This window comes from Schistocerca cancellata, chromosome 12 (assembly GCF_023864275.1).
Source record: "Schistocerca cancellata isolate TAMUIC-IGC-003103 chromosome 12, iqSchCanc2.1, whole genome shotgun sequence".
NCBI lineage: Eukaryota > Metazoa > Arthropoda > Insecta > Orthoptera > Acrididae > Schistocerca > Schistocerca cancellata.
In genome coordinates, this window is record NC_064637.1 from 134,096,938 (window position 1) to 134,121,675 (window position 24,738).

General features: G+C 39.7%; 1 protein-coding gene across 1 annotated transcript in view; it reads left to right on the plus strand.

Moving 5' to 3' along the window:
- Positions 1–23,899, plus strand: part of LOC126109868 (FAST kinase domain-containing protein 4) — an 80,979-nt gene extending 57,080 nt beyond the window's left edge. Inside the window, exons 9-11 of the mRNA XM_049914934.1 lie at positions 5,575–5,674; positions 13,409–13,652; positions 23,677–23,899. Coding sequence (XP_049770891.1) covers positions 5,575–5,674; positions 13,409–13,640 — 332 coding nt within the window. The 3' untranslated portion in view covers positions 13,641–13,652; positions 23,677–23,899. The remainder of the gene's footprint in view (positions 1–5,574; positions 5,675–13,408; positions 13,653–23,676) is intronic.
- The last annotated feature ends 839 nt before the right edge of the window (positions 23,900–24,738 follow it).

The window sequence follows — 24,738 nt, forward strand, 5'->3', positions numbered from 1 at the left end:
TGATCGGTCGCCATTTCTTCCTCAGCCCACACATATCACTGGATATACTGTGCTTCACCGTAGTTCCCCGGTGCATACACACAGTGTTGCCAGGTATGATGAAGACGTTGAATGCCATTGGCATAACCATCAGTGAGAGTCACCTGTCGCCAAAATCGCGTGAGGACATTTGCCCTGTTTGCAAAGCATCTCCCATGCAGCACTTTCCTCAGTTGTCGCACAGCCAACCTCACACTGGATTTTCGGGCACTGGCACCAAACCATCCTCACATGCGGTCACAATCTGTCAGTTGATTTCAGTAATGTTTGCTGCAGACTTTCTAATATATTCACTGTGATCATAGACATTTTCACAATGTACTATAGTTGCTATAAGTTACGGAATGACATATAGCAATGAAATTCAGGTTGTGATATCAACAATATTATGAAAAGTGTAGATTACTGCTCACTGTAGAGATGACATGTTGAGTTGCAGACAGGTAGAATGAAAAGGGTGTTACACAAGCCTGCTTCAGAAAAGAAAATATACACAGTCTCACACACGCACGCACGCACGCGCGCCCACACACACACACACACACACACACACACACACCCACACCCACGCAAGCACGCACGCGCGCCCACACACGCACGCGCGCCCACGCATGCACGCGCGCACGAGCGCCCACACACACACACACACACACACACACACACACACAGGTATGTATTCAAACAAGGTGGCACACCTCATGCACACATTGCCGCTACCTCTGGTGGTTGCGGCCAGTGTGCATTCTGGCCACAGCGCCCGGAGATATCTACATCTATACCAGTCGTGTGTGTGTGTGTGTGTGTGTGTGTGCGTGTGTGCGTGTGTGCGTGTGTGTTCGTTCGTTCTTTCTTGAAGAAGGCTTTTGTGAAAAGCTGAATGTGTAAAAGATTTTTTTGTTGTTGTTGTGCCTGTCTGCAACTCAGTGTGTCATCTTTATGGTGAGCCACTCACAAAATCTATATTGTGTCCCATGAGTCTCCCCCATTCTCTCTCTCTCTCTCAGAGAGTGTGTGTCTATCTATCTATCTATCTCTCTCTCTCTCTCTCTCTCTCTCTCTCTCTCTCTCTCTCTCTCTCTGCCCCAGTACTCAACACACACACACAAACCCACACAAACCATACACCACTGATTCCAAATACAATTCAAACTCACATGCCACACCCAGCAAAACACACTACGAAACAAATGAACACCTCACAGCCACAACAACGCGTAATGGCAGCGAAAACTCCACCTATGTTTTGAGAAATCGAAAAAAGTGCAGTGCCAAGTGACCATAGGTTAAGAAGCAAGCCTATTCACTTCACCAACAACACAGGAGAACGCACCACAGCTTCAAAATTGTAAGTTACACACAAAAAACAATATACAGACTCATTTCCGTTCGTAAATGCATAACAAACAGAAAAGTAAATTACATTTTGCTATTTGCAGATGACAAGTTGTATATTGTGTAGCAGAAGACCAAAAAAATGGACAATAACATCAAGTAAGGTATGTTAACTAATGCTTACATCCACTTTTTGCCAATTAAGCTATAAATGGAACTTTTACATAATATTGTAAACAACGCAAATATTAATATGTAACAACAATTTTACAGTTAAAAATAAAATTGAACCCACTGACGATAGAACAAAAGTGCTGAAACATGTATGGGTGAAACAAAATAGAAAAAAGGTGTCTTGCACAAGGCAGAACTTCTCATCCCAGGATCAGCATGTTTGCACCACTGTGTAGTAAACTTCAGTTCTCAGATTTGGTCCCTCAAAGGGATTCTTTCAGTTTATCAAAGAGGTAATAATCATACAATGCCAGATTGGAGCTATGAGGTGGGTGTTTCAATTTTGTCCATACAAGCCGTATGACCTTGATGATAGTGGTGCAAACCTTTTTAACTTCACCTTTTGCAAACACTCACTTCTCCTGCGTGACAATTTGTTCACTGTTATGCATTCATCAGCCAAAAATCAGATTGTGAATGGTCTCCACATTATCAGAAGTCTGTGCAGTGCTCAGTCTGACACCGTGTGGGAGGTCCCAAGTGTTGGCGTGCACACTTGTGCCTGACCTGCTTGCCCAATGACTGACTGTACAGCAGTCAACAGCATTGTCCCACACACTCCACAATCTTGTTTGAATGTTTGTTACTGTCTCATTCTCGCAGCACAAAGATTCTGTTGCACATTGCATCACACAAATGTTAAGTGCAGCTACCATCTTGATGAAGTATTATAACTGTGTGACTTGTGGAAACAGGTTGAATTAGTTTTGAATATGAGCAAGAAGAATGTTTCTGTGATCTCCATGAGCAGCAAAGATGTAGAACAAAAGCCTGATTAAATATATATATATATAATAGAGGGAAACATTCCACGTGGGGAAAAATATATTTAAAAAGAAAGATGATGAGACTTACCCAACAAAAGCGCTGGCAGGTCGATAGACACACAAATAAACACAAACATACACACAAAACTCTAGCTTTCGCAACCAACGGTTGCCTCGTCAGGAAAGAGGGAAGGAGAAGGAAAGACAAAAGGATTGGGTTTTAAGGGAGAGGGTAAGGAGTCATTCCAATCCTGGGAGCGGAAAGACTTACCTTAGGGGGAAAAAAGGACAGGTTTACACTCGCACACACACACATATCCATCCACACATACACAGACACAAGCAGACATTTGTAAAGGCAAAGAGTTTTTTTGCCTTTACAAATGTCTGCTTGTGTCTGTGTATGTGTGGATGGATATGTGTGTGTGTGCGAGTGTAAACCTGTCCTTTTTTCCCCCTAAGGTAAGTCTTTCCGCTCCCAGGATTGGAATGACTCCTTACCCTCTCCCTTAAAACCCAATCCTTTTGTCTTTCCTTCTCCTTCCCTCTTTCCTGACGAGGCAACCGTTGGTTGCGAAAGCTAGAGTTTTGTGTGTATGTTTGTGTTTATTTGTGTGTCTATCGACCTGCCAGCGCTTTTGTTGGGTAAGTCTCATCATCTTTCTTTTTAAATATATATATATATTGTGCAATTCTTTTGGAGTGACCCTCATTCAACGTAATTTACAAAATGTGTGCTAAAGCCACCCAGATGTATCAGACTTGCTATGTTACTAAGTTAATGAGATAAGATGTCTCCTTACCCTTCGTTTCTTATTCAGCTTAGCAATTCCTGTATTTTCACATATCTGTCAAATTTTTACAGTAAGGGATTTCTGCCTAACAAAGTTTGAGTAGGGATCTGTTTAAAAAATGCAGTTGCTTTCTGTTCCTCCTGTTCCCATCTATTCTGTTGCTAGTTAATATTTCATACTTAATTTATTGACACATTTGTTACTGTAACTGCCTTTCTCACTCTTCAGTTTTACCTGTAGTTCTGTTTCTTCATAAACAGGTCCTCTCCCTCTCCCCCTCCACTCTCTCCCCTTCTCCCTCTCCCACTCCTCATCTCCCTCTCCTCCCCTTTGTGTGTGTGTGTGTGTGTGTGTGTGTGTGTGTGTGTGTTTGTGTTTGTTTGTTTCATCTTGCTGCAATTACGATTTTACAATACTAATACAGTCAACAACATAACCAGTAGGCTAACACTTCACTCAGTCAGGTTTTGTCCACTTTATAATAGAAAGAGTGAAGAAATTCAAACATTTTATTCACATGAAAGCTTCAAGCAGTGGCTTTCAGTGTATTACAATTTGTTCCAATGTGAAAGATTCTCATTAAGATTTATGATCAGGATCAAAAATGTAAATATACTGAAATGATATATCTGTGCAGTAATTATACACTAATTTCATGTTGCACAAGGAACATTATCTACTATTTGTAGAGAAGCTTTCTATGTAGTAGTAGTATTTATTTGTAGGTCTCCTTTACAAGGATATTGGACTTGTCTCAGTATTAAAATGTAAGAAGAACAGACATTTAACAACCTACAAATCTAGAATGACAAGGATAGGCCAAGTAGTCAGCTGTAACCTTATAGTGGGAATCACCCTATGATTTGCCTGGAATAATTTAGGGAAACCACGATATTCCTAAATCAGGCTGACTGGATGAAGTTTAGAGTACTCTGTTTAAAACAGTGTTACCTCATTCAGTGTACCCCTAGTGTAATTACTGTTTTACAAATAATTATGAAAAGAATAGATTGATACTCTCTGTAAAGGTAACACATCGAGCTGCAGATGGGCACACCAAAAATCTGTTATATGCTCAGCTTTCACTCAAAGCCTTCTTCAGAAAAGAAATGAAAACACACACACACACACACACACACACACACACACACACACACACACACACATTGACACAAGCAGGCACACCTCGTGTGCACATGACCACTATCTCCAGCCACTCGTGTGAATGTGTGTGTTTTCCTTTCTTTCCTGAAGAAGGCTTTGGCCAAAAGCTCAGTGTTTAACAGTCTTTTTGTTGTGCCTGCCTGCATCTCAGCGTGTCATCTTTACAGTGGATAGCAATCCATCCCTTTCATAGTAGTCGATATTCTGACCTGGACTTTCCATTGTTTGTTTTACAAATGAGTTACTAAATCATGATGAAAGGCTAATGCTACACTTTATTCATTTCTCTCTCCTAGTCACTGCACAAACTACACGCACATCATTTCGTAAAACTACACACACTACACTCACTGTCGGCTGCTGTCAGGACCTTTTTGTGCATCCCAGCCTACCATTTGCTAAACTGAAAAACTGAGTCAGTATCCTTCTATAATGAGTGAGATGTTGAACTTGGAAAGAGGATAAAGTTTTAGTTTTAGACATTATGTAGCTATGGGAGTAAATTTTTCCAGAAAAAAAGAGGGAAAAAGTATAGTGTGAAGATATTATGTAGAATGTTACATGTTTTATCATTATCATTATTATTTGTGTTACATTTTTACCAAACTCCTACCATGTGTCTTCTAAATAATCATTCGGTGTGTAGAATGTTTGAGTTAACAGGTAGTTTTTAACTGTCTTTTTAAATAAGTTTCTGTAATCTCCTTGTACAGTTTTATTCCTTGGTAGAAAATGCTACTTTGAGTTTTATGTTTATTTTACATAATTGTGATTATTATAATATCTTTTCATACTAATGTTTCTTACCTCCCCACCTTCTCCAGTGCATTTTATCTACCCTTTACCTTTTATTTCCATTTGTGCATTTTTCTCCCTTCTCCAGTTGTAACATCTCTGTCTTTGATGTATCAGTTACCAGTATTTCATAATAGAAATAAACATAACACTAACCTCAGCTCTTAAGGTGGTAGGACCTAAAGAAACATTGTGCTGTGCTGTCACTCTGTATGCCCTTTCTTTACACACATAATTATATACGTGTGTGTTTTTAAAGCATTTGATTTAGAGAAAGGTATATTTTGATCCAAATCGTTGCAGCTATTATCAGTGTTGATTCACTGGTGATTGCATGTCCTGTGTCTTTCTTCTGAACAGATGGTTTGTTTACAACATTTTATTTCTGTGTAAACTGCATACTGTTTGCCGGCACTGACACAAAATTTCCAGCAATTACACTCTTTCAGATGCCGAATGTCTCATTGACTCGAAGTGCAATCCTTTACCGCTGCCCCAGCCAGACAACAAGTCCTCTCCACCTCGGAGTTTTGACAGAAAGGGATCAAAGTAAGTACAATAAGTCTGGATTTCTATTTTGAAGTTAAAGAATAGTGTGCTAGTGCTCACATAAAATGTGGTTAAAAGTATTTGCATTTTAGCTAATAACTGTTGTACGTTTGCTTGTTCCCAAATCTTTCTCTCCAGATTTGTGGCACTATCATTGGGCATTTATTTATTCCTTCTGGAAGCAAACAATACAAAATTGTGTATTTGGACTATGTGAACGCTATGTTAATGTTACTGTTTACATTATGTTTCTATGTTATTGTCTATTATGAGGGTCATCCAGAAAGTAAGGACGATTGCGTGCCACACCTGGCCCTGATCCCCCATCACTCCTGTCACAAGTCTGTCAGTTAGCTCCTCTCACTGTGAGTGGAAATTTTATGCTGAGCGGTCACGTCTCTTTGTTCTGTAACCCTTCAAAATGGAGGCACCAATCGAAAATTCCGCCAGATGTGAAGTGTGTAGTGTCACTCGTTTTCTGAGATTTTGCCGAGAGGAGACACAATCAGTTCAGAGGCCTATTGTGAAACTCTTCAAAGACTTTGGTGCACCATTCAAAACATGAGATGTGTTGTGTTGTTGGCAAAGATCTTTTTCATTCATGATACTGTGCGGACTCAGGTCAGCAGGAACACAGCAAAAAAATTCAGTGTCTTAAGTGGGTAATTTTTGGACATGCTTCTTACAGCCCTTACTTGGCACCAAGTGATTTTCCGTTATTCCCAAAATGAAAGGAATTTTTGGGTGGAAAAAGTTCACAAATGATGAAGACCTCAAAGCAGTGAGATACTAGGTCAAATCTTTGGCAGTAGTGGAGTAAAACATGAGAACTGAAAAGCTGGTTCTACTTAGCAGTAAGTTCCTGGACAGCTGTGGTGACTATAATGAAAAATAGAGTAAGGTACTGTAACTTTGTAAATAAAGTTTTGTGTTGATATCTTTTGTTTTTATGTATTTGGGCCAAAAAGTTCTTAACTTTCTGGGTGACCCCCATGTATTACCTTAAGAATACATGCCATTTTCAGCAGAAAATTAGGCTTAAATTGTAACATCACAAAAACATATCATCTGTCCATACGTGTGCACAAGTGGCATATTGCATTAGCTATAGATCAGAAAATTAGGCTTAAATTGTAACATCACAAAAACATATACTGGACTAAGAAACATTTTTCAACTTTGACATTTTCTGTTGTTTTTATTGTGGATCTGCTCTGAGAGTTGTTTTAGACTTCCCAACAGTTTGAAGAGATTAGTGACAGTTATGATGTTTGTGTTATTCAGATGCCCAAGAACCCTGTTGGTTGTCATTCACTGCCTTCTATTACTTATACAAATATTTTACCACCCAAAAATTGTTGTCCAACGCATTGCTGCCTCACTGTACCTCTGAAAAATCGATTTCACACACACACACACACACACATTTATATCAGGCGTCCTTACACTTCAACAGTGGCTTGACTGATGCCTTGAACATGATGTTTTGTAAGGCTCAAATTGAATAGTTCAACAGCTGTCTCTTAGTTCACAATTACTGACAATTTGATGCAATAATACTGAATCTCTGATCTGTCAGGGATTCACTGCCCAGCCATTTTGGCTTCTGGTCAGCAGTCAAACAGTAAGGGATCCACTCCAAAGAAAGTTTTCTAATATTTAAATAATGTGTCAGAATTCAGGATACTTATGTCAGTGGAATCCCTTTAGTCTCAAAAGTTCTTCAGATGTTGCCTGAGGATGTGTACAAAGAGAGCCTGTTACAAGTTTTGCAGTTGGTTCGTCTGTTGCCGTTTTGTCCTTTCTAATTATGGTCACACAGTCAACATGAAAATGATTAGACCGGTAGTATAGGGTAGTAATCTTGACAGTTAACTCATCACAAACTCCACCTAAAGCACTCTAGATTTCTGTTAAATTTTTACCATGGAAAGTTTATTTCAGTGTATGACCTTATACTTTCAGTACCTGAGACCCGTTCAGATTTAATTTCAGGTTCAGTGCATACAGACAGAGAGTGCTATGAAGAAACAAAGTTCTCGTTTCTGCTTCAGTTCTACAATTTTCATCACTGTTGCAGTGTTAAATTTTCAGTGTTGTCTACCTGTATTTTGCTTGCAAAATGATCCTCATGTTTGTCCTAGCTTCAAGCCATGCTCGATGTGCTTGCGAATCCTTGGAAGAATGCTGAGAAGTCATTCTACTGGCATAGGCATTTAAGTGCACCGTACACTCTTTGGTGGTTCTGAAGTATGCAGGGAGGCGTCTCTTGTGGTTTCCACCTGTATTTGTTGTCATTCTTTTACACAATTACTGTTTTTGTTAAAAACCATGCCCTTATTCATGCAGATCTTTGAGGAAGGTTCCTCTCCTCTGAGGATCCATGTTGTTTGCTGCAAGTATTGGTTATCAAATTTTTATGTTGCTGCAGTGTATGGATTTGGAAAATGATAAAAGTACTACAAAACAATTCATTTTAGTGAAAATAATAAATAAATTGGCAAATGTTACAGATTTTAAATGTGTCAGTCATTAAAAAATAAGATGATCAAAATGAGTGCCAACTTAGAAATTTAATGTAAAAAAGAAAAGATAATTTTACAACCAAGCAGGAAGCTATCAAAATTCATGTTAGTAGGAAGACAGCAATAAAAGCAGTGCAGGAAGTTGTGGACTATCCGAGGAATGTTTCTGTGGCAATGTTTTGTGTCCTTGTGCACAAGACATCTTCATTAGCTGTGTAAAGATGTAGTTGGTTAATTTTTAGAATAAACTTGTTTAGTGAGATAAGTCATTTCTCTGTAATTCATGACAGTTATGTAACTTCATCTGAACACTGTTAAAAAGTGTGAAGTCACGCCAACTCGTTAAAAACTTATATTATGGATGAGTTGACACTGTTTACTTTAACAGCAACAAAGGGTTGAAAGTAGACCAGTTTGAACCTTAGTGCTATACAAAACAAACTGTGTTAAGTCTTGTGCTCAATGTTACATGTGATATGTAAGTACCCCACCCCTTTTCTTATATTTTTCAGAATAACAGTGTTCACTCAAGTTTGTGACTGTCAGATGAGTCAAAGGGTTTTTTTTTTTTTTTTTTTTTTTTTTTGTATAAGTTATGCAGCAGCTATTGAATTGAACTGTGTGCAATAAACCAACCTGTCCCCTGCATCCTATTCTTATAGCAAACTATATTTAATAGATGTTTTGAAATGATAATTCACTAAATTTAAACACAGTTTTATTTTGCACTGATAAAAGTTTATGAGCTATGGTCAGTCTATCTCTGTCCAACATCACTACATCTACATCTATGTCATTACTCTGCTATTCACAATAAAGTGCCTGGCAGAGGGTTCAATGAACCACCTTCAAAGCTGTCTCTCTACCTTTCCACTCTCGAACGTCGCACGGGAAAAACATGCCCATAAATTTTTCCGTGCAAACCCTGATTTCTCTTATTGTATCGTGATGATCATTTCTCCTTATGTAGTTGGGTGTCAACAGAATGTTTCCACAATCGGAGGAGAAAACTAGTGGTTGAAATTTCATGAGAAGATCCCATTGCAATGAAAAATGCCTTTGTTTTAATGATTGCCACTCCAATTCATGTGTCATGTCTGTGGCACTATCTCCCCTATTTTGTGATAATACAAAACGAGCTGCCCTTCTTTGAACTTTTTTGATGTCATCCGTCAGTCCCACCTGATGTGGATCCCATACTGCATAGCAATACTCCGAAATGGGCGGACAAGCTTAGTGTAAGCAGTATCTTTAGTAGACCTGTGTTCTGCCAGTGAATCACAGTCTTTGGTTTGCTCTACCCACAACATTATCTATGTGAACGTTCCAATTTAGTTTATTTGTAATTGTAATCCTTAAGTATTTAGTTGAATCTTTAGACTTCAGATTTGTGTGACTTATCGCATAATCAAAATTTAGCAGTTTTCTTTTAGTACTCATGTGAGTAACATCACACTTCTCTTTTTTCAGGGTCAATTGCCACTTTTCGCACCATACAGATATCTTATCTAAATCACTTTGCAATTCGTTTTGGTCATCTGATGACTTTACAAGGTGGTAAATGACAGCACCATCTGCAAACAATCTAAGATGGCTACTCCCTGGTTGTCTCCTATGTTGTTAACATACATCAGGAACAGTAGAGGGCCCAGAACACTTCCTTGGGGAACGCTGGATATTACTTCTGTTTTACTTGATGACTTGCCGTTCTGTTACTATGAACTGTGACCTTTCTGACAGGAAATCATGAATCCGTTTGCACAACTGAGGCGATATCCCATAGACACACAGTTTGGTTAGAAGACGCTTGTGAGGAACGGTGTCGAAAGCCTTCTGGAAATCTAGAAATATGGAATCAATATGACATTCCCTGTCGATATCACTCGTTACTTCATGAGTATAAAGAGCTAATGGTGTTTCACAAGAATGATATTTTCTGAATCTGTGCTAACTATATGTCAATAAACTGTTTTCTTTGAGGTACTTTATTATGTTCAAACACAGTATGTGTTCCAAAACCCTACTGCAAATCAACATTAGTGATATGGACCTGTAATTCAGTAGATTACTTCCACTTCCCGTTTTGGGTATTTGTGTGACTTGGACAATTTTCCAGTCTTTAGGTATGGATCTTTCTGTGAGTGAGCAGTTGTATATAATTGATAAATATGGAGCTATTGTATCAGCATTCTCTGAAAGGAACCTGACTGGTATACAATCTGGATTGGAGGCCTTACTTTTATTAAGGGATTTAAGCTGCTTTACTACACTCAGGATATCTACTTCTATGTTTCTCATCTTGGCAGTTGTTCTTGATTGGAATTCAGAAATATTTACTTTGTCTTCTTTGCTGAAGGAGTTTCTGAAAACTGTGTTTAATAACTCTGCTTCAGTGGCACTGTCATCAGTGACTTCACCATTGTTATCCTGCAGTGAACGTATTGATTGCATCTTCCCACTGGTGTACTTTATGTACGACCAGAATCTCGTTGGGTTTTCTGCCATATTCCAGGACAGAGTTTCATTAAAATAGCATTATTAAAAGCATCTCATGTTGAAGCGTGTGCTATATTTCGAACTTCTGCAAAACTTTGCCAATCTTGGGGATTTTACATTATTTTAAATGTGTCGTGCTTTTTCGTTGCTTCTGCAACAGTGATCTGACCTGTGTGTTCCATGTGGCATCAGTACCATCACTTATTAGTTTACGTTGCATATATCTCTCAATTGCCATCAATACTACATCTTTGAAATCACTTCAAGTCTTTTCTATGCTTACATGATCAGATTGAAAGGAGTGAAGATTGTCTCTTAAAAGGTGTTAAGAACATTTTTATCAGCTTCTTAAATAGATATCGTTGTGTTTCTTTTTTTAAGGATGTAGCTGTTACGGTATTCAGCTTAGCAGCAACTGCCTTGTGGTCACTAATCCCTGTATTTGTCATGAACTCCGTATTTGTCCAGGATTATTTGTTGCTGAGAGGTCAAGTATGCTTTCGCAACCATTTACTTTTTGAGTGGGCTCATGAACTAATTGTTCAAAATAATTTTCTGAGAAAGCATTCAGTACAGTTTCAGATGACCATTTATGCCTGCATCTGGCTTTAAACGTATAATTTTTCCAGCTTATTGAAGGTAGGTTGAAGTCACCACTGACTATAATTGTATGAGTGGGGTACCTATTTGAAATGAGACTCAAATTTTCTTTGAACTGTTCAGCAACTATATCTTCTGAGTCAGGAGGTTGGTAAAACAATCCAATTAATAGTTTAGTCTGATTTTCAAGTATAACCTCTACATATACTATTTTGCAGGAACTATCAGCTTCATTTTCACTACAAGGTAAACTACTTTTGACAGCAATAAATGCTCCACTAGCTGCCCGAAACCAGAGAAAATCTCCTTCGATCCAAAGCGACACACGTCATTGGTACCGACATAAGCTACCACCTGCAGTGGGCTGCACCCTATACTCTTCATGGCATCCGGAATAACTCCCCCCGGTATGCACATGGAGTGCACACTGGCTTCTTTCTCCTCCTTGGCAGCCATGATCCTAAAGGGCCCCTTCACACGCCTAACATTAGAGCTCTCAACTACCAGCAAACCCACCCTCTGTCAATTCCCAGACCTTGTGGGCCGAGAAGCTTCCTCTGGAACAGGGTGGATGATTGCATTCGGCTTAGAGACTTCATCAGCCACAGTTAATTGCCAAAACCTATTTGTCAAACAAACTGGGGAGGCCCTACGATCGGTCCCTCGGAAAGTCTTTCGCTGCCTGCCAGACTTTGGAATGATCTCCCACTAAACCATGGGTGAGGGGTCAACCTCAGTGCAGGCGGCACCCGGGGTGGCCACAGCAGTGGACCGATCGGGGGACACATGGGACGTGCTCAACGTCCTTCGCATCCCCGTGTCTGACACCCCACAGTGATGCCCTTGGCATCTGCTTCAAGCTGTTTGAAGGAAGCCAACACAGCCTGGAGCTGTGAGTGAAGGGTCACCAACTCGGCTCGCATCTGTACACAACAATCACAGTTCCTATCCGTTACTAAAGTCGCTCCTGTTTGAGGTTTGTAAAAATATGTAACAAATGAACGATGTATTCAGCTTATTAGCAGCAGGAATTTGAAGTGTTTTCTCACTGACGGTCTGCCCAACACTGAGCTACACTAACCAAAACAAATAAAGGCCTGTTCGATACGAGGGATCATAACAGTGGTGCTACTGTACGCTACACTGTTATTAAAATAAAAGGTTGTGCCTAGTAAGCACTCAAACATTCAAGAAATTACAAAAATAAACTAGTAAGTACACAGGTATCTGTAAATAAGTAACTCCTGTTGGAAGCTCGTAAAAATATATGACAAACGAACGGTGTACTCGCCTTATTCTGCTTTGCCACACAAGTCACTTTTTTCATTTAGTTCATGTGAAGCAGCTATTTCAATATTTACTTACTTCATCTGAAATTGTTTTAAACTTCCAATATCCAGCTTTTGTATACAGCCACCTAGGAAATTAGATTGACGTGTGCTAGCGAGTCGCACCTTGATCTTCAGACTGCTCGTAACTCACAGTTAGCTTCACAGAATTATTTCCCATGAAAACTGAATTTCTATCATAACTCAAATAATTCTTCATATCACTTTCGAACTGTCGAATCTTCAAAATTAATCCCTCGTGTATACTTCTGTGTTACAGCCCGACCGTCACCCTCGACCGCTAGTCACCAACTGAGTCCTTCCAACATCTCAAAAGCACATGTAGTCGATCTGGGATTCTCCCACTATTGGTGCCAAACTGATACAGCAAGATATGGCAGCTATTGGAAATGAGTTGTTACTAGCGATCTTTAGTAATGGATTGATCGTGATACGTTTACAGGACTGTGTGTTCTTTGGCAGGGGTCGGACGACATCACGACTTGACTATTGTGCAGTTACCTATAAACAGTTTGGCAGCTTTAGGAAGCTAAACACATTTATGAATGAACATTAACTATCTTTGTCTTTATAACCTCTGAGGATGTCTCCTGCAGAAAGAGTAAAGAGTGCAGAGGGAGAGGGAGGGGGGGGGGGGATACTGGACACAGAAACATACCTGAGATCACATTCTAATTCACATAAAACCATCACCACCAAGGTGACTGCACTTTGTTCAGAGCTGTAATGTATCCTCAAATACTTTACATTTACATCTTCCACAGGGTAGCAGTGCTGGTGTGGAGCTACGCGGAGGTGTGCCGCGGGCGCGGTTCCCCACCCCCTCCTGCGGGTCCTGCCGCACTCGCGGAGAGGTTACTGACAGCCCGCGGCTACCGCATTCTTCGGGTACACCACGCGGAGTTTGCAGGTGTCGGTGACAGCCTGGTGAAGAGGGTGCAGTTCCTGGAGAGGCGTCTCAAACAGCTGGCCACTGCACCGTCCCCTAACGGCTAGCTCTAGTCTCAGGTCAGTAGATGGACAGTGTCATTCAGAATTGATATTATTGTTTGTTTAAAATGCTTGCTTATTACTCTAGCTTGCAATGTATGCTTTCTGTCATATGTGTATAAGGAACAGAAACAATACTGCGTAACTGACTTTTCTGGATTTCAGTCAGTTGGCAAACTTGACTTGGTGCACCTGCAGAAATTTTCAGTTCTTTACAGTGGAAGTTAAACTGGGAAAGACAGAAGGGGAAAAAAGGTGTAACTCCCAGAAAATGACATACAGTATGACTGGAGCAGTGGAAGATCTCTGAGACTATTTGTGGACAATGCTGTTGTCTTCAGTGAAGTTACAACAGTAGATGAATGTAGCAAAATGCAGCTGTCTGTCACCCTCAGAAATGACTCTCCATTTTCGTACACTACTTATAAACGAGTTCTCAGTGAAAAGATTATCTTATAAAGGGCTGTCCATTTCCATCAACTAGTGCCCGTAATATCCGCTGCATTGTGCGGCTGCAACGTAATGTTGTCCATTTAGCTTCGTGGTTACGAAGTAACATTTGTCTTTCTGTCTTTTCATTTCTTCTTTGAACACCAATTTCGTGGTCACTTGAGAAAATGTATCTCTGCTGATGACTCATTTTCATTTGTCGCTAAAAACAGAAGCGGTTACCGTGAGTGAACATGAGCCGAAGTGTGCTCACATTTGTATAAGACTTCCCTCATTATAATGGTGATTTGACCATAAATTTTGCATTGTCTACATTATTTTAAATATCACCTACCAACTTTACAATATTATATGTTAATGAGGAGTAACAGCAACTAGAAAGCCAAAATGATTGTGGGAGATGCAAATCTTGAAAGAGTAAAGCTCTGAAGAAACTGAGGAAGGATCTTCCTTTTAATATTAGATGCTAAGTCGTGGTTCAAGAAGTACCCTACCTGACAAAAAAGGTGAAACACTCAGAAGGGGAGAAAGAAGCGAACTGAAACTTCACGGATAGGAAGGGTACGTGACGTTATTCGATTGATCGCAGAGTTGAGGCAAATTTACAAAGAACTTGGCAGTATGACCCCTCCTTATTACTAGTACTGCAGCCCCTCTGGCTGAGGTGTGTGCACTGATTGGGTTGGGAAAGGTGTCGTGAAGCCACTCCATCCTCTCCAGAGACAAACTGGCACACAACTGTTGTAACTGGTCCTCGATATCCTGTATACTGGCACTGGGACAAAGAAGATTCCGAAGACGGTTCCACACGTGGCCAATTGGGAAAACTTGTCAGTATCTTGTGGGCCACAGAGGTACCTAAGCATCGAGCAGGCATTTCCTAGAGATAAGTGCTGTGTCGCCCCCCCCCCCCATGAACCATGGACCTTGCTGCTGGTGGGGAGGCTTGCGTGCCTCAGCGATACAGATGGCCGTACCGTAGATGCAACCACAACGGAGGGGTATCTGTTGAGAGGCCAGACAAACGTGTGGTTCCTGAAGAGGGACAGCAGCCTTTTCAGTAGTTGCAGGGGCAACAGTCTGGATGATTGACTGACCTGGCCTTGTAACAATAACCAAAACGGCCTTGCTGTGCTGGTACTGCAAACGGCTGAAAGCAAGGGGAAACTACAGCCCTAATTTTTCCCGAGGGCATGCAGCTTTACTGTATGGTTAAATGATGATGGCATCCTCTTGGGTAAAATACTCCAAAGGTAAAATAGTCCCCCATTCGGATCTCCGGGCGAGGACTACTCAAGAGGACGTTGTTATCAGGAGAAAGAAAACTGGCATTCTACGGATCGGAGCGTGGAATGTCAGATCCTTTAATCGAGCAGGTAGGTTAGAAAATTTAAAAAGGGAAATGGATAGGTTAACGTTAGATATAGTGGGAATTAGTGAAGTTCGGTGGCAGGAGGAACAAGACTTTTGGTCAGGTGACTACAGGGTTATAAATACAAAATCAAATAGGGGTAATGCAGGAGTAGGTTTAATAATAAATAAATAAAATAGGAGTGCGGGTAAGCTACTACAAACAGCATAGTGAACGCATTATTGTGGCCAAGATAGACACGAAGCCCACGCCTACTACAGTAGTACAAGTTTATATGCCAACTAGCTCTGCAGATGATGAAGAAATTGATGAAATGTATGATGAGATAAAAGAAATTATTCAGATAGTGAAGGGAGACGAAAATTTAATAGTCATGGGTTACTGGAATTCGAGTGTAGGAAAAGGGAGAGAAGGAAACATAGTAGGTGAATATGGATTGGGGTAAGAAATGAAAGAGGAAGCCGTCTGTTAGAATTTTGCACAGAGCATAACTTAATCATAGCTAACACTTGGTTCAAGACTCATAAAAGAAGGTTGTATACATGGAAGAATCCCGGAGATACTAAAAGGTATCAGATAGATTATGTAATGGTAAGACGGAGATTTAGGAACCAGGTTTTAAATTGTAAGACATTTCCAGGGGCAGATGTGGACTCTGACCACAATCTATTGGTCATGAACTGCAGATTAAAACTGAAGAAACTGCAAAAAGGTGGGAATTTAAGGAGATGGGACCTGGATAAACTGACTAAACCAGAGGTTGTACAGAGTTTCAGGGAGAGCATAGGGGAACAGTTGACAGCAGTGGGGGAAAGAAGTACAGTAGAAGAAGAATGGATAGCTCTCAGGGATGAAGTAGTGAAGGCAGCAGAGGATCAAGTAGGTAAAAAGACGAGGGCTAGTAGAAATCCTTGGGTAACAGAAGAAATATTGAATTTAATTGATGAAAGGAGGAAACATAAAAACGCAGTAAATGAAGCAGGCAAAAAGGAATACAAACGTCTCAAAAATTAGATCGACAGGAAGTGCAAAATGGCTAAGCAGGGATGGCTAGAGGACAAATGTAAGGATGTAGAGGCTTATCTCACTAGTGGTAAGACAGATACAGCCTACAGGAAAATTAAAGAGACCTTTGGAGAGAAGAGAACCACTTGTATGAATATCAAGAGCTCAGATGGAAACCCAGTCCTAACCAAAGGAGGGAAAGCAGAAAGGTGGAAGGAGTATATAGAGGGTCTATACAAGGGCGATGTACTTGAGGACAATATTATAGAAATGGAAGAGAATGTAGATGAAGATGAAATGGGAGATGCGATACTGCGTGAAGAGTTTGACAGACCACTGAAAGACCTGAGCCGAAACAAGGCCTTGGGAGTAGACAACATTCCATTAGAACTACTGACAGCCTTGGGAGAGCCAGTCCTGACAAAACTCTACCATCTGGTGAGCAAGATGTATGAGACAGGCGAAGTACCCTCAGACTTCAAGAAGAATATAATATTTCCAATCCCAAAGAAACCAGGTGTTGACAGCTGAGAAAATTACCAAACTATCAGTTTAATAAGTCACAGCTGCAAAATATTAACGCGAATTCTTTACAGACGAATGGAAAAACTGGTAGAAGCAGACCTCGGGGAAGATCAGTTTGGATTCCGTAGAAATATTGGAACACGTGAGGCAATACTGACCTTACGACTTATCTTAGAAGAAAGATTAAGGGAAGGCAAACCTACGTTTCTAGCATTTGTAGACTTAAGCTTTTGACAATGTTGACTGGAATACTCTCTTTCAAATTCTAAAGGTGGCAGGGGTAAAATACAGGGAGCAAAAGGCTATTTACAATTTGTACAGAAACCAGATGGCAGGTATAAGAGTCGAGGGGCATGAAAGGGAAGCAGTGGTTGGGAAGGGAGTGAGACAGGGTTGTAGCCTCTTAGGCCTCAATGGGCTGTTACGTTTCAAAATGACATCCTGTGCTTCTCGACAGAGTGTAGGGGAACGACGCGGGAGACCCGCACCGCTGTATTAGGCTAGGTGCTAATGGAGGTGGTTTGCCATTACCTTCCTCGGACCGTAATGGGAATGAATGATGACGATGAAGACGACACGACAACACCCAGGCATTTTGGGGCAGGTGAAAATTCCTGACCCCACCGGGAATTGAACCCTGGACCCCGTGCTTGGGAAGCGAAAACGCTATCACGAGACCATGAGCTGACTCGCCAGTATTGATCATCTGGGATAGCCATACATTGCTGAGTGCAGTGTAATGCCGTTTGACAGCAGTCCACCATTCCGTACGCAGCCATTTTTGTTGTGGTGTTAACAGCAGCGTACGCAGCGGATGATAATAGTGACAGTCACCGACCAATGTTGTAGGGTGCTACAGAATGTTGTTCTCAGATGGTAGGCACAGACTTGGAGGGGTTACAATGTGCTCGGTAACCAATATGGTGACCGTCACTTTTGGTGGTCAGGCGTGGTCGACTGGAAACTGCCGAGGGGTATGCCTGCCCTTACGTTCCCTTGTAGTCCCACGTCAGATGACTGTAGCCTCTGAATGCCTGACAAATCTGGGTACTGCACTATTTGATCGGACCCTTTTGAACTCTTTCAGGTGCTGAGAATGCTCTATAATACGAGTGTGCTGCATACCTGTGTCCTTAATAGTGATCGCTCAACATCTGATACTGTTTGTGCCAGTTATATCCGCTGTCAGATCTGGTAACAAAGCTAATTGTGAACAACATTCTTGTGGCTGTTGTAACTGTCACAGAGGATTGTGGCTTTTAGTCATTTACATAGCATTTGATGGTGAGTATGTACACAAAGTTACATTGACATCCCTCTGTGTATTCTAGGTACTTCACTTTTTCTGTTAGGCTATGTACTTTCGAACATAAAGATGTACATAACAAGCAGTAATAATGTGCTGTGGGTGCACACTTTTTTTGCATTTATTTAGCAAACTGACACAGAGTCGGTTATGTTGTAGTGTTTCTTCGACAATGTTATATGTAATTGCTGTGACTATATTGTCACTGCTAAATCTACAACCATTTTTAGGTTGGAAACATCTTTGTCATAGTGTTCAGTCCAAAGACAGGCTTGATGTAGATCTCAGCACTAATCTATTCTGTGTAAGTGCCTTAATCTCTGCAAAGCTATTACAACACACATTCTTTTGAGCATTTTTCCTATAGTCAAACCTGGTGGGAAGTCTTTCTTCATTAATTATCCAATCTGCTGACTTGATCATTCCTCTGTAGCACCGCATTCGTGCTGCTCTTCTCCTCTTGTCTGGACTATTTATCATCTATGTTTCGTATAAGGCTACACCACCAACAAATAGGAATGGGAAAAACCACTCAGTTAAAACTGGTACTGATATTTTAGTTCTGAATAACAGGTATTTTTTGGCATTTGTTTGGTCGTGATTATAACAGGTATTTTTATTTTTTACTGACAGTCAGGTATAAAACTGATATACCAGTTCACCATATCAGTGGTCCTGAAAATTTTGGTTTTCAAATAAACCTTTTTTAAAAACAGGTTTAGTAGGGTGTTCTGCTTGGTTTCATCTTTGAACAGTTGTTTCTTATGAAAGGGCAATTGACATGTAATCATTCGTGATAAATGTTATATTTTGCCTGAAATTGTTCATTTTAATTTTTTGTAAGAGTATTTTGTCAGTAAAAATCAGTTGTATTCAAATTCCCATGAAACAGAAAACATCTGTATATATTTGACCAAAACAGACTTTTAATTCAAAATAATTAAAAAGAGAGAATGCTACAAATTATACACAAAGTCTTATAAATTATAAACTTAACAATTTGTTCGTAGTTTACACCAAAAATAGAAAGTAGTTGATCTGCTGCCTGTGTCTACATTGTTGTTGTTGTTGTTGTTGTTGTTGTGGTTTTCAGTCCTGAGACTGGTTTGATGCAGCTCTCCATGCTACTCTATCCTGTGCAAGCTTCTTCATCTCCCAGTACGTACTGCAGCCTACATCCGTCTGAATCTGCTTAGTGTATTCATCTCTTGGCCTCCCTCTACGTTTTTTACCCTCCACTCTGCCCTCCAATACTAAATTGGTGATCCCTTGATGCCTCAGAACATGTCCTACCAACTGATCCCTTCTTCTAGTCAAGTTGTGCCACAAATTCCTCCTCTCCCCAATCCTATTCAGTACCTCCTCATTAGTTATGTAATCTACCCATCTAATCTTCAGCATTCTTCTGCAGCACCACATTTCGAAAGCTTCTATTCTCTTCTTGTCCAAACTATTTATTGTACATGTTTCACTTCCATACATGGGTACACTCCATACAAATACTGTCAGAAACAACTTCCTGACACTTAAATCTATACTCGATGTTAACAAATTTCTCTTTTTGAGAAACGCTTTCCTTGCCATTGCCAGTCTACATTTTATATCCTTTCTACTTCGACCATCATCAGTTATTTTGCTCCCCAAATAGCAAAACTCCTTTACTACTTTAAGTGTCTCATTTCCTAACCTAATTCCCTCAGCATCACCCGACTATATTCGACTACATTCCATTATCCTCATTTTGCTTTTGTTGATGTTCATCTTATATCCTCCTTTCAAGACACTGTCCATTCCGTTCAACTGCTCTTCCAAGTCCTTTGCCGTCTCTCACAGAATTACAATGGCATCAGCAAACCTTAAAGTTTTTATTTCTTCTCCATGGATTTTAATACCTACTCCGAATTTTTCTTTTGTTTCCTTTACTGCTTGCTCAATATACAGATTGAACAACATCGGGGAGAGGCTACAACCCTGTCTCACTCCCTTCCCAACCACTGCTTCCCTTTCATGTCCCTCGACTCTTATACCTGCCATCTGGTTTCTGTACAAATTGTAAATAGCCTTTTGCTCCCTGTATTTTACTCCTGCCACCTTCAGAATTTGAAAGAGATTATTCCAGTCAACATTGTCAAAAGCTTTCTCTAAGTCTACAAATGCTAAAAACGTAGGTTTGCCTTTTCTTAATCTAGCTTCTAAAATAAGTCGTAGGGTCGGTATTGCCTCACGTGTTCCCATATTTCTACGGAATCCAAACTGATCTTCCCCGAGGTCGGCTTCTACCAGTTTTTCCATTCGTCTGTAAAGAACTCGCGTTAGTATTTTGCAGCCGTGACTTTTTAAACTGATAGTTCGGTAATTTTCACATCTGTGAACGCCTGCTTTCTTTGGGATTGGAATCATTATATTCTTCTTGAAGTCTGAGGGTATTTCGCCTGTCACATACATTTTGCTCACCAGATGGTAGAGTTTTGTCAGGACTGGCTCTCCCAAGGCTGTCAATAGTTCTAATGGAATGTTGTCTACTCCCAGGGCCTTGTTTCGACTTAGGTCTTTCAGTGCTCTGTCAAACTTTTCCCGCAGTATGATATCTCCCATTTCATCTTCATCTACATCCTCTTCCATTTCTATAACATTGCCCTTAAGTACATCGCCCTTGTATAGACCCTCTATATACTCCTTCCACCTTTCTGCTTTCCCTTCTTTGCTTAGAACTGGGTTTCCATCTGAGCTCTTGATATTCATACAAGTGGTTCTCTTTTCTCCAAAGGTCTCTTTAATTTTCCTGTAGGCAGTATCTATCTTACCCTACGTGAGATAAGCCTCTACATCCTTACATTTGTCCTCTAGCCATCCCTGCTTAGCCATTTTGCACTTCCCGTCGATCTAATTTTTGAGACGTTTGTATTCCTTTTTGCCTGCTTCATTTACTGCAGTTTTTTATTTTCTCCTTTTGTCAATTAAATTCAATATTTCCTCTGTCACCCAAGGATTTATGCTAGCCCTCGTCTTTTTACCTACTTGATCCTCTGCTGCCTTCACTACTTCATCCCTCAAAGCTAACCATTCTTACGGTGTCTTTATCTGCTTTTAGCACTTTGAAATGTGCAACTTAGCACGAACAATAGAGTACTCTAACCTAAGTTTTCACCTTTTCGCACCGACTATTCGTGATGCCCAAATAGTGTACGATCCTCAATTACAACATAATTTTTGAGCAGAGATTTTTAATAATTAGAATCAGGAGGAGAATAATGGTGAATTTTTTAGTATTCAACCAATCATTACTTTTCAAGAAAAGCAGCAAATGATGGACAGACTAAACTTTCATTTGTTTACCTACTTTGTTTAATATTTTGTTTCTACGTATCTTGAAAAGTGTTCTGCAGAAACCTGAGTGAGTCCTAGAATATTTTGATCGTTGTTCAGTGTCTACCTTTTTTGACAGAAATAATAGCAATAAAAAACAAAAAAATTATTTCAGGGGATGGTTATTTTAAGCAATAAGGCTAAACTGGAGATGAAAAAAAATCAGAAACCAGTTGTTTCAGCAATAACTGCCTTCCCTACTGACAAATAGTTGTAAAAGTAAAACTTCCATACACTTAAATTTGTGTTTGAAGTTAACATTATTATTTAAAGCTTTACTTGCTATTTTTGCCTGTCTGCATTTCATATCCTCTCTACTGCTGCCACCATCAGTTCATTTTCTGCCCAAATAACAAAGCTTATTTACTACTTTCCCCATTTTGTAATCTAATTTGAGAAGCAGTTGTTGTAATTGGGTTGCATTCCCCACCACCTTTGCTTTTCTCTTCTCAGTGTATGTGTTGTAACTAAAAAATAAAACAATGGAAAGTTCAGGATGGGATTAACAACAATATAAAAATGTAGATTGGTGCTCACCACATAGATGCAGGCAACCACAATGTAAAAGACTGATGAACTTTTCAGCTCTTAGACAGAAGGGTTCTTCTTTGGAACAGAAATTTGTGTGTTCCAAAGAAGGCCTTCTCTGCCCAAAAGTTCAAATATTTAGCAGTCTTTTTCATTGTTCCGCCTCCTCTGTTTGGTGAGTAGCAATCTGTTTTCTTCTTACTGTAATGTCTCTTTAAGACTCTGTTCATTCCATTCAGCTGTTATTTCAAGTCCTTTTCCATCTCTGACAGAACGATATGTGTTACATTACAGTTATTTACAATAGAAATTAATGTATGTAAATGATATGATAGTAAAAAAAATCTGGCTGGTACAGAAAAAGACATGTGCTGGGAGAGTTTCGAGTGGATGTAGGATTGAATGTAGGTATTACTTCTTTAAGGTAGGCAGTGGAATGCCTTTTGGTGGGATGTAGGAAGGAGTTTGGGAAGAATAGTTCTAGAGTCTGTGCATAAGCAAAGTGAACTCAGTGCAGGTAATATACGTTGTCTAGTCCCAGTCATATGTGATAGCAAGTAATGTGGGATGATGAGAGAGCTGCTAGAAGGATGTGGCATGGAGTATTTCTTAATAGACCATTTTTGGAGCATAGTGTCTTAGCAATCTTACTCAAGAGCTTATTCATTGTGGGAAAGGGACTGCTTATCACGACTGATAGGCCGTTCGTGAATGGCAATGCAGTGAGGGTGGCAAACTTTGGGAAGGAAGCTGTCAAAATGACAGAACTTGTTGATGTCAATACCCAGTAAGGTGGCAATCTGACCACAAGGTGAAACGAAACAAATTGGGTGTCTGCTGTCTTACACACAAACTTTCACCTACACTCATGTTGTAATTGAATACTACGATTCACATTGTTGTGCCCATTCAAAATCTGTAATCTTCTTCCTCATAACTGTGACTGGACTGCTTTGGTCCCCAAATAACTTTTAATCTAAAGCCAGATGTACGAAGTTGAGCTACATTGTTGCAGCCTGTGTCAAGTTCTTGTGTCGCAGGACCATAATTTTTATGTATCATATACAAGATACGCTGCAAAGTAATATACAGTATGGCCAAAATAAAAACGGCCTCACACCATAAGCAACACATTGTCATTTTCTTATTTTCACCCATCTTTCTATAGTGTGGCAACCGTTGTTAATTGTCACAGCTTCCACTGTTATTTGTTGTAACCTTTTAAAAACACATTCTACTTTTAAATAAAATTGTTTTCCTACGGTTTAATATGCATGTTATTGACGCAGGGCCGCATTTATCTTGGACATAGCGTATTATGCGATTGAGAAAAATTATCAAAGAAGATTCTTATTTTCAATGTTTTTGCCGTCTTTTAGATTTATTAGCTGTGTCTTAAGTCTTCAAAGTTGTGTTGAGTTCTACACTTCATTTTGTGTGTAGATTTTAAAGTTTGAAGACAAATTAATTTATTATTTTTGTTTTTGCAGGTTGCACAGAAGAAGGTACAGTGACATTGTAGCAATGGACAGGAACTGGACAGTGTGAGCAAAGGCAGAAACAGGAATATCTGGACAAGAGAACTGCTCTCTCTCTCCATAATTTATTGTTTTGTCTTTACGTGTGGTGTTAATGTGGTGGTGTGTAGTGCTGCTGATGTCAAACTAACAATGTGACCATTATTTATAAATATTACTATTTAATTGCTGTTCAGAGTAATGTTTTTATTTGCTGTGGCATCCGATAAATTGACTTTCACACCTTCACTGCAGAATGGATGGTTAGTGTGCTCGTAGTATCGGTACTTGGCACTCATAGCATCCACTGTGACAGTTATGTTATAACTGTCTAAAGGACTCAACATTTGCAAGCTCTTAAAAATTGATATGATGGATACCAATTTATGTGGTACTTATACCCCCTCTCTACAGCAATATACAATCACCAACACTACTATTCATCATAATGCGCCTACAATACAAAACTAAACAACGTAACACAAACAGAAATTTTGGAGATATCAGATTATCCTTGATTTGTAAAAAAAAATATATTTCTTTTAGAAAGCATTTTAAAAATCTGTTTTTATCATTTTGGCAGTGCTTTCCTCGAGAGTTCAGCCAAATGTTTCCAAAGATCTAAAAGTAGTATCCCAGATTCCATTTACTTTGGTGGTCCTCTGTTGCATCTGTAGGTTCTAAGTACTATTCAGTGAATTTGCTTATTTATGTTGGCTGTAACATGTTTGAATGAAGTAAATCTGTAACTGAATGAGAAGCTATTTCTTGTGTTTCAGGTAAGTTTAATTTTCTGAGTACTGTTCTAGCAATAGAAAGAAGAAATCCTCATCTCGGAAAGAACTGTTTGAAGTTTTAAACATTTAACAGAGTTCTTTGTAGTCATCTTCATAACCACACTAATGCTTGCATGAGGAACAACATATTGGGGTGTGCTTGTGTTTCATTAAATTACTTGCATACTGCTCAAAATGATTTGAATCTAGTTCAAGAAAGAAAGGAAACACTCAGTCTTATATTGGACAGAGACCACAT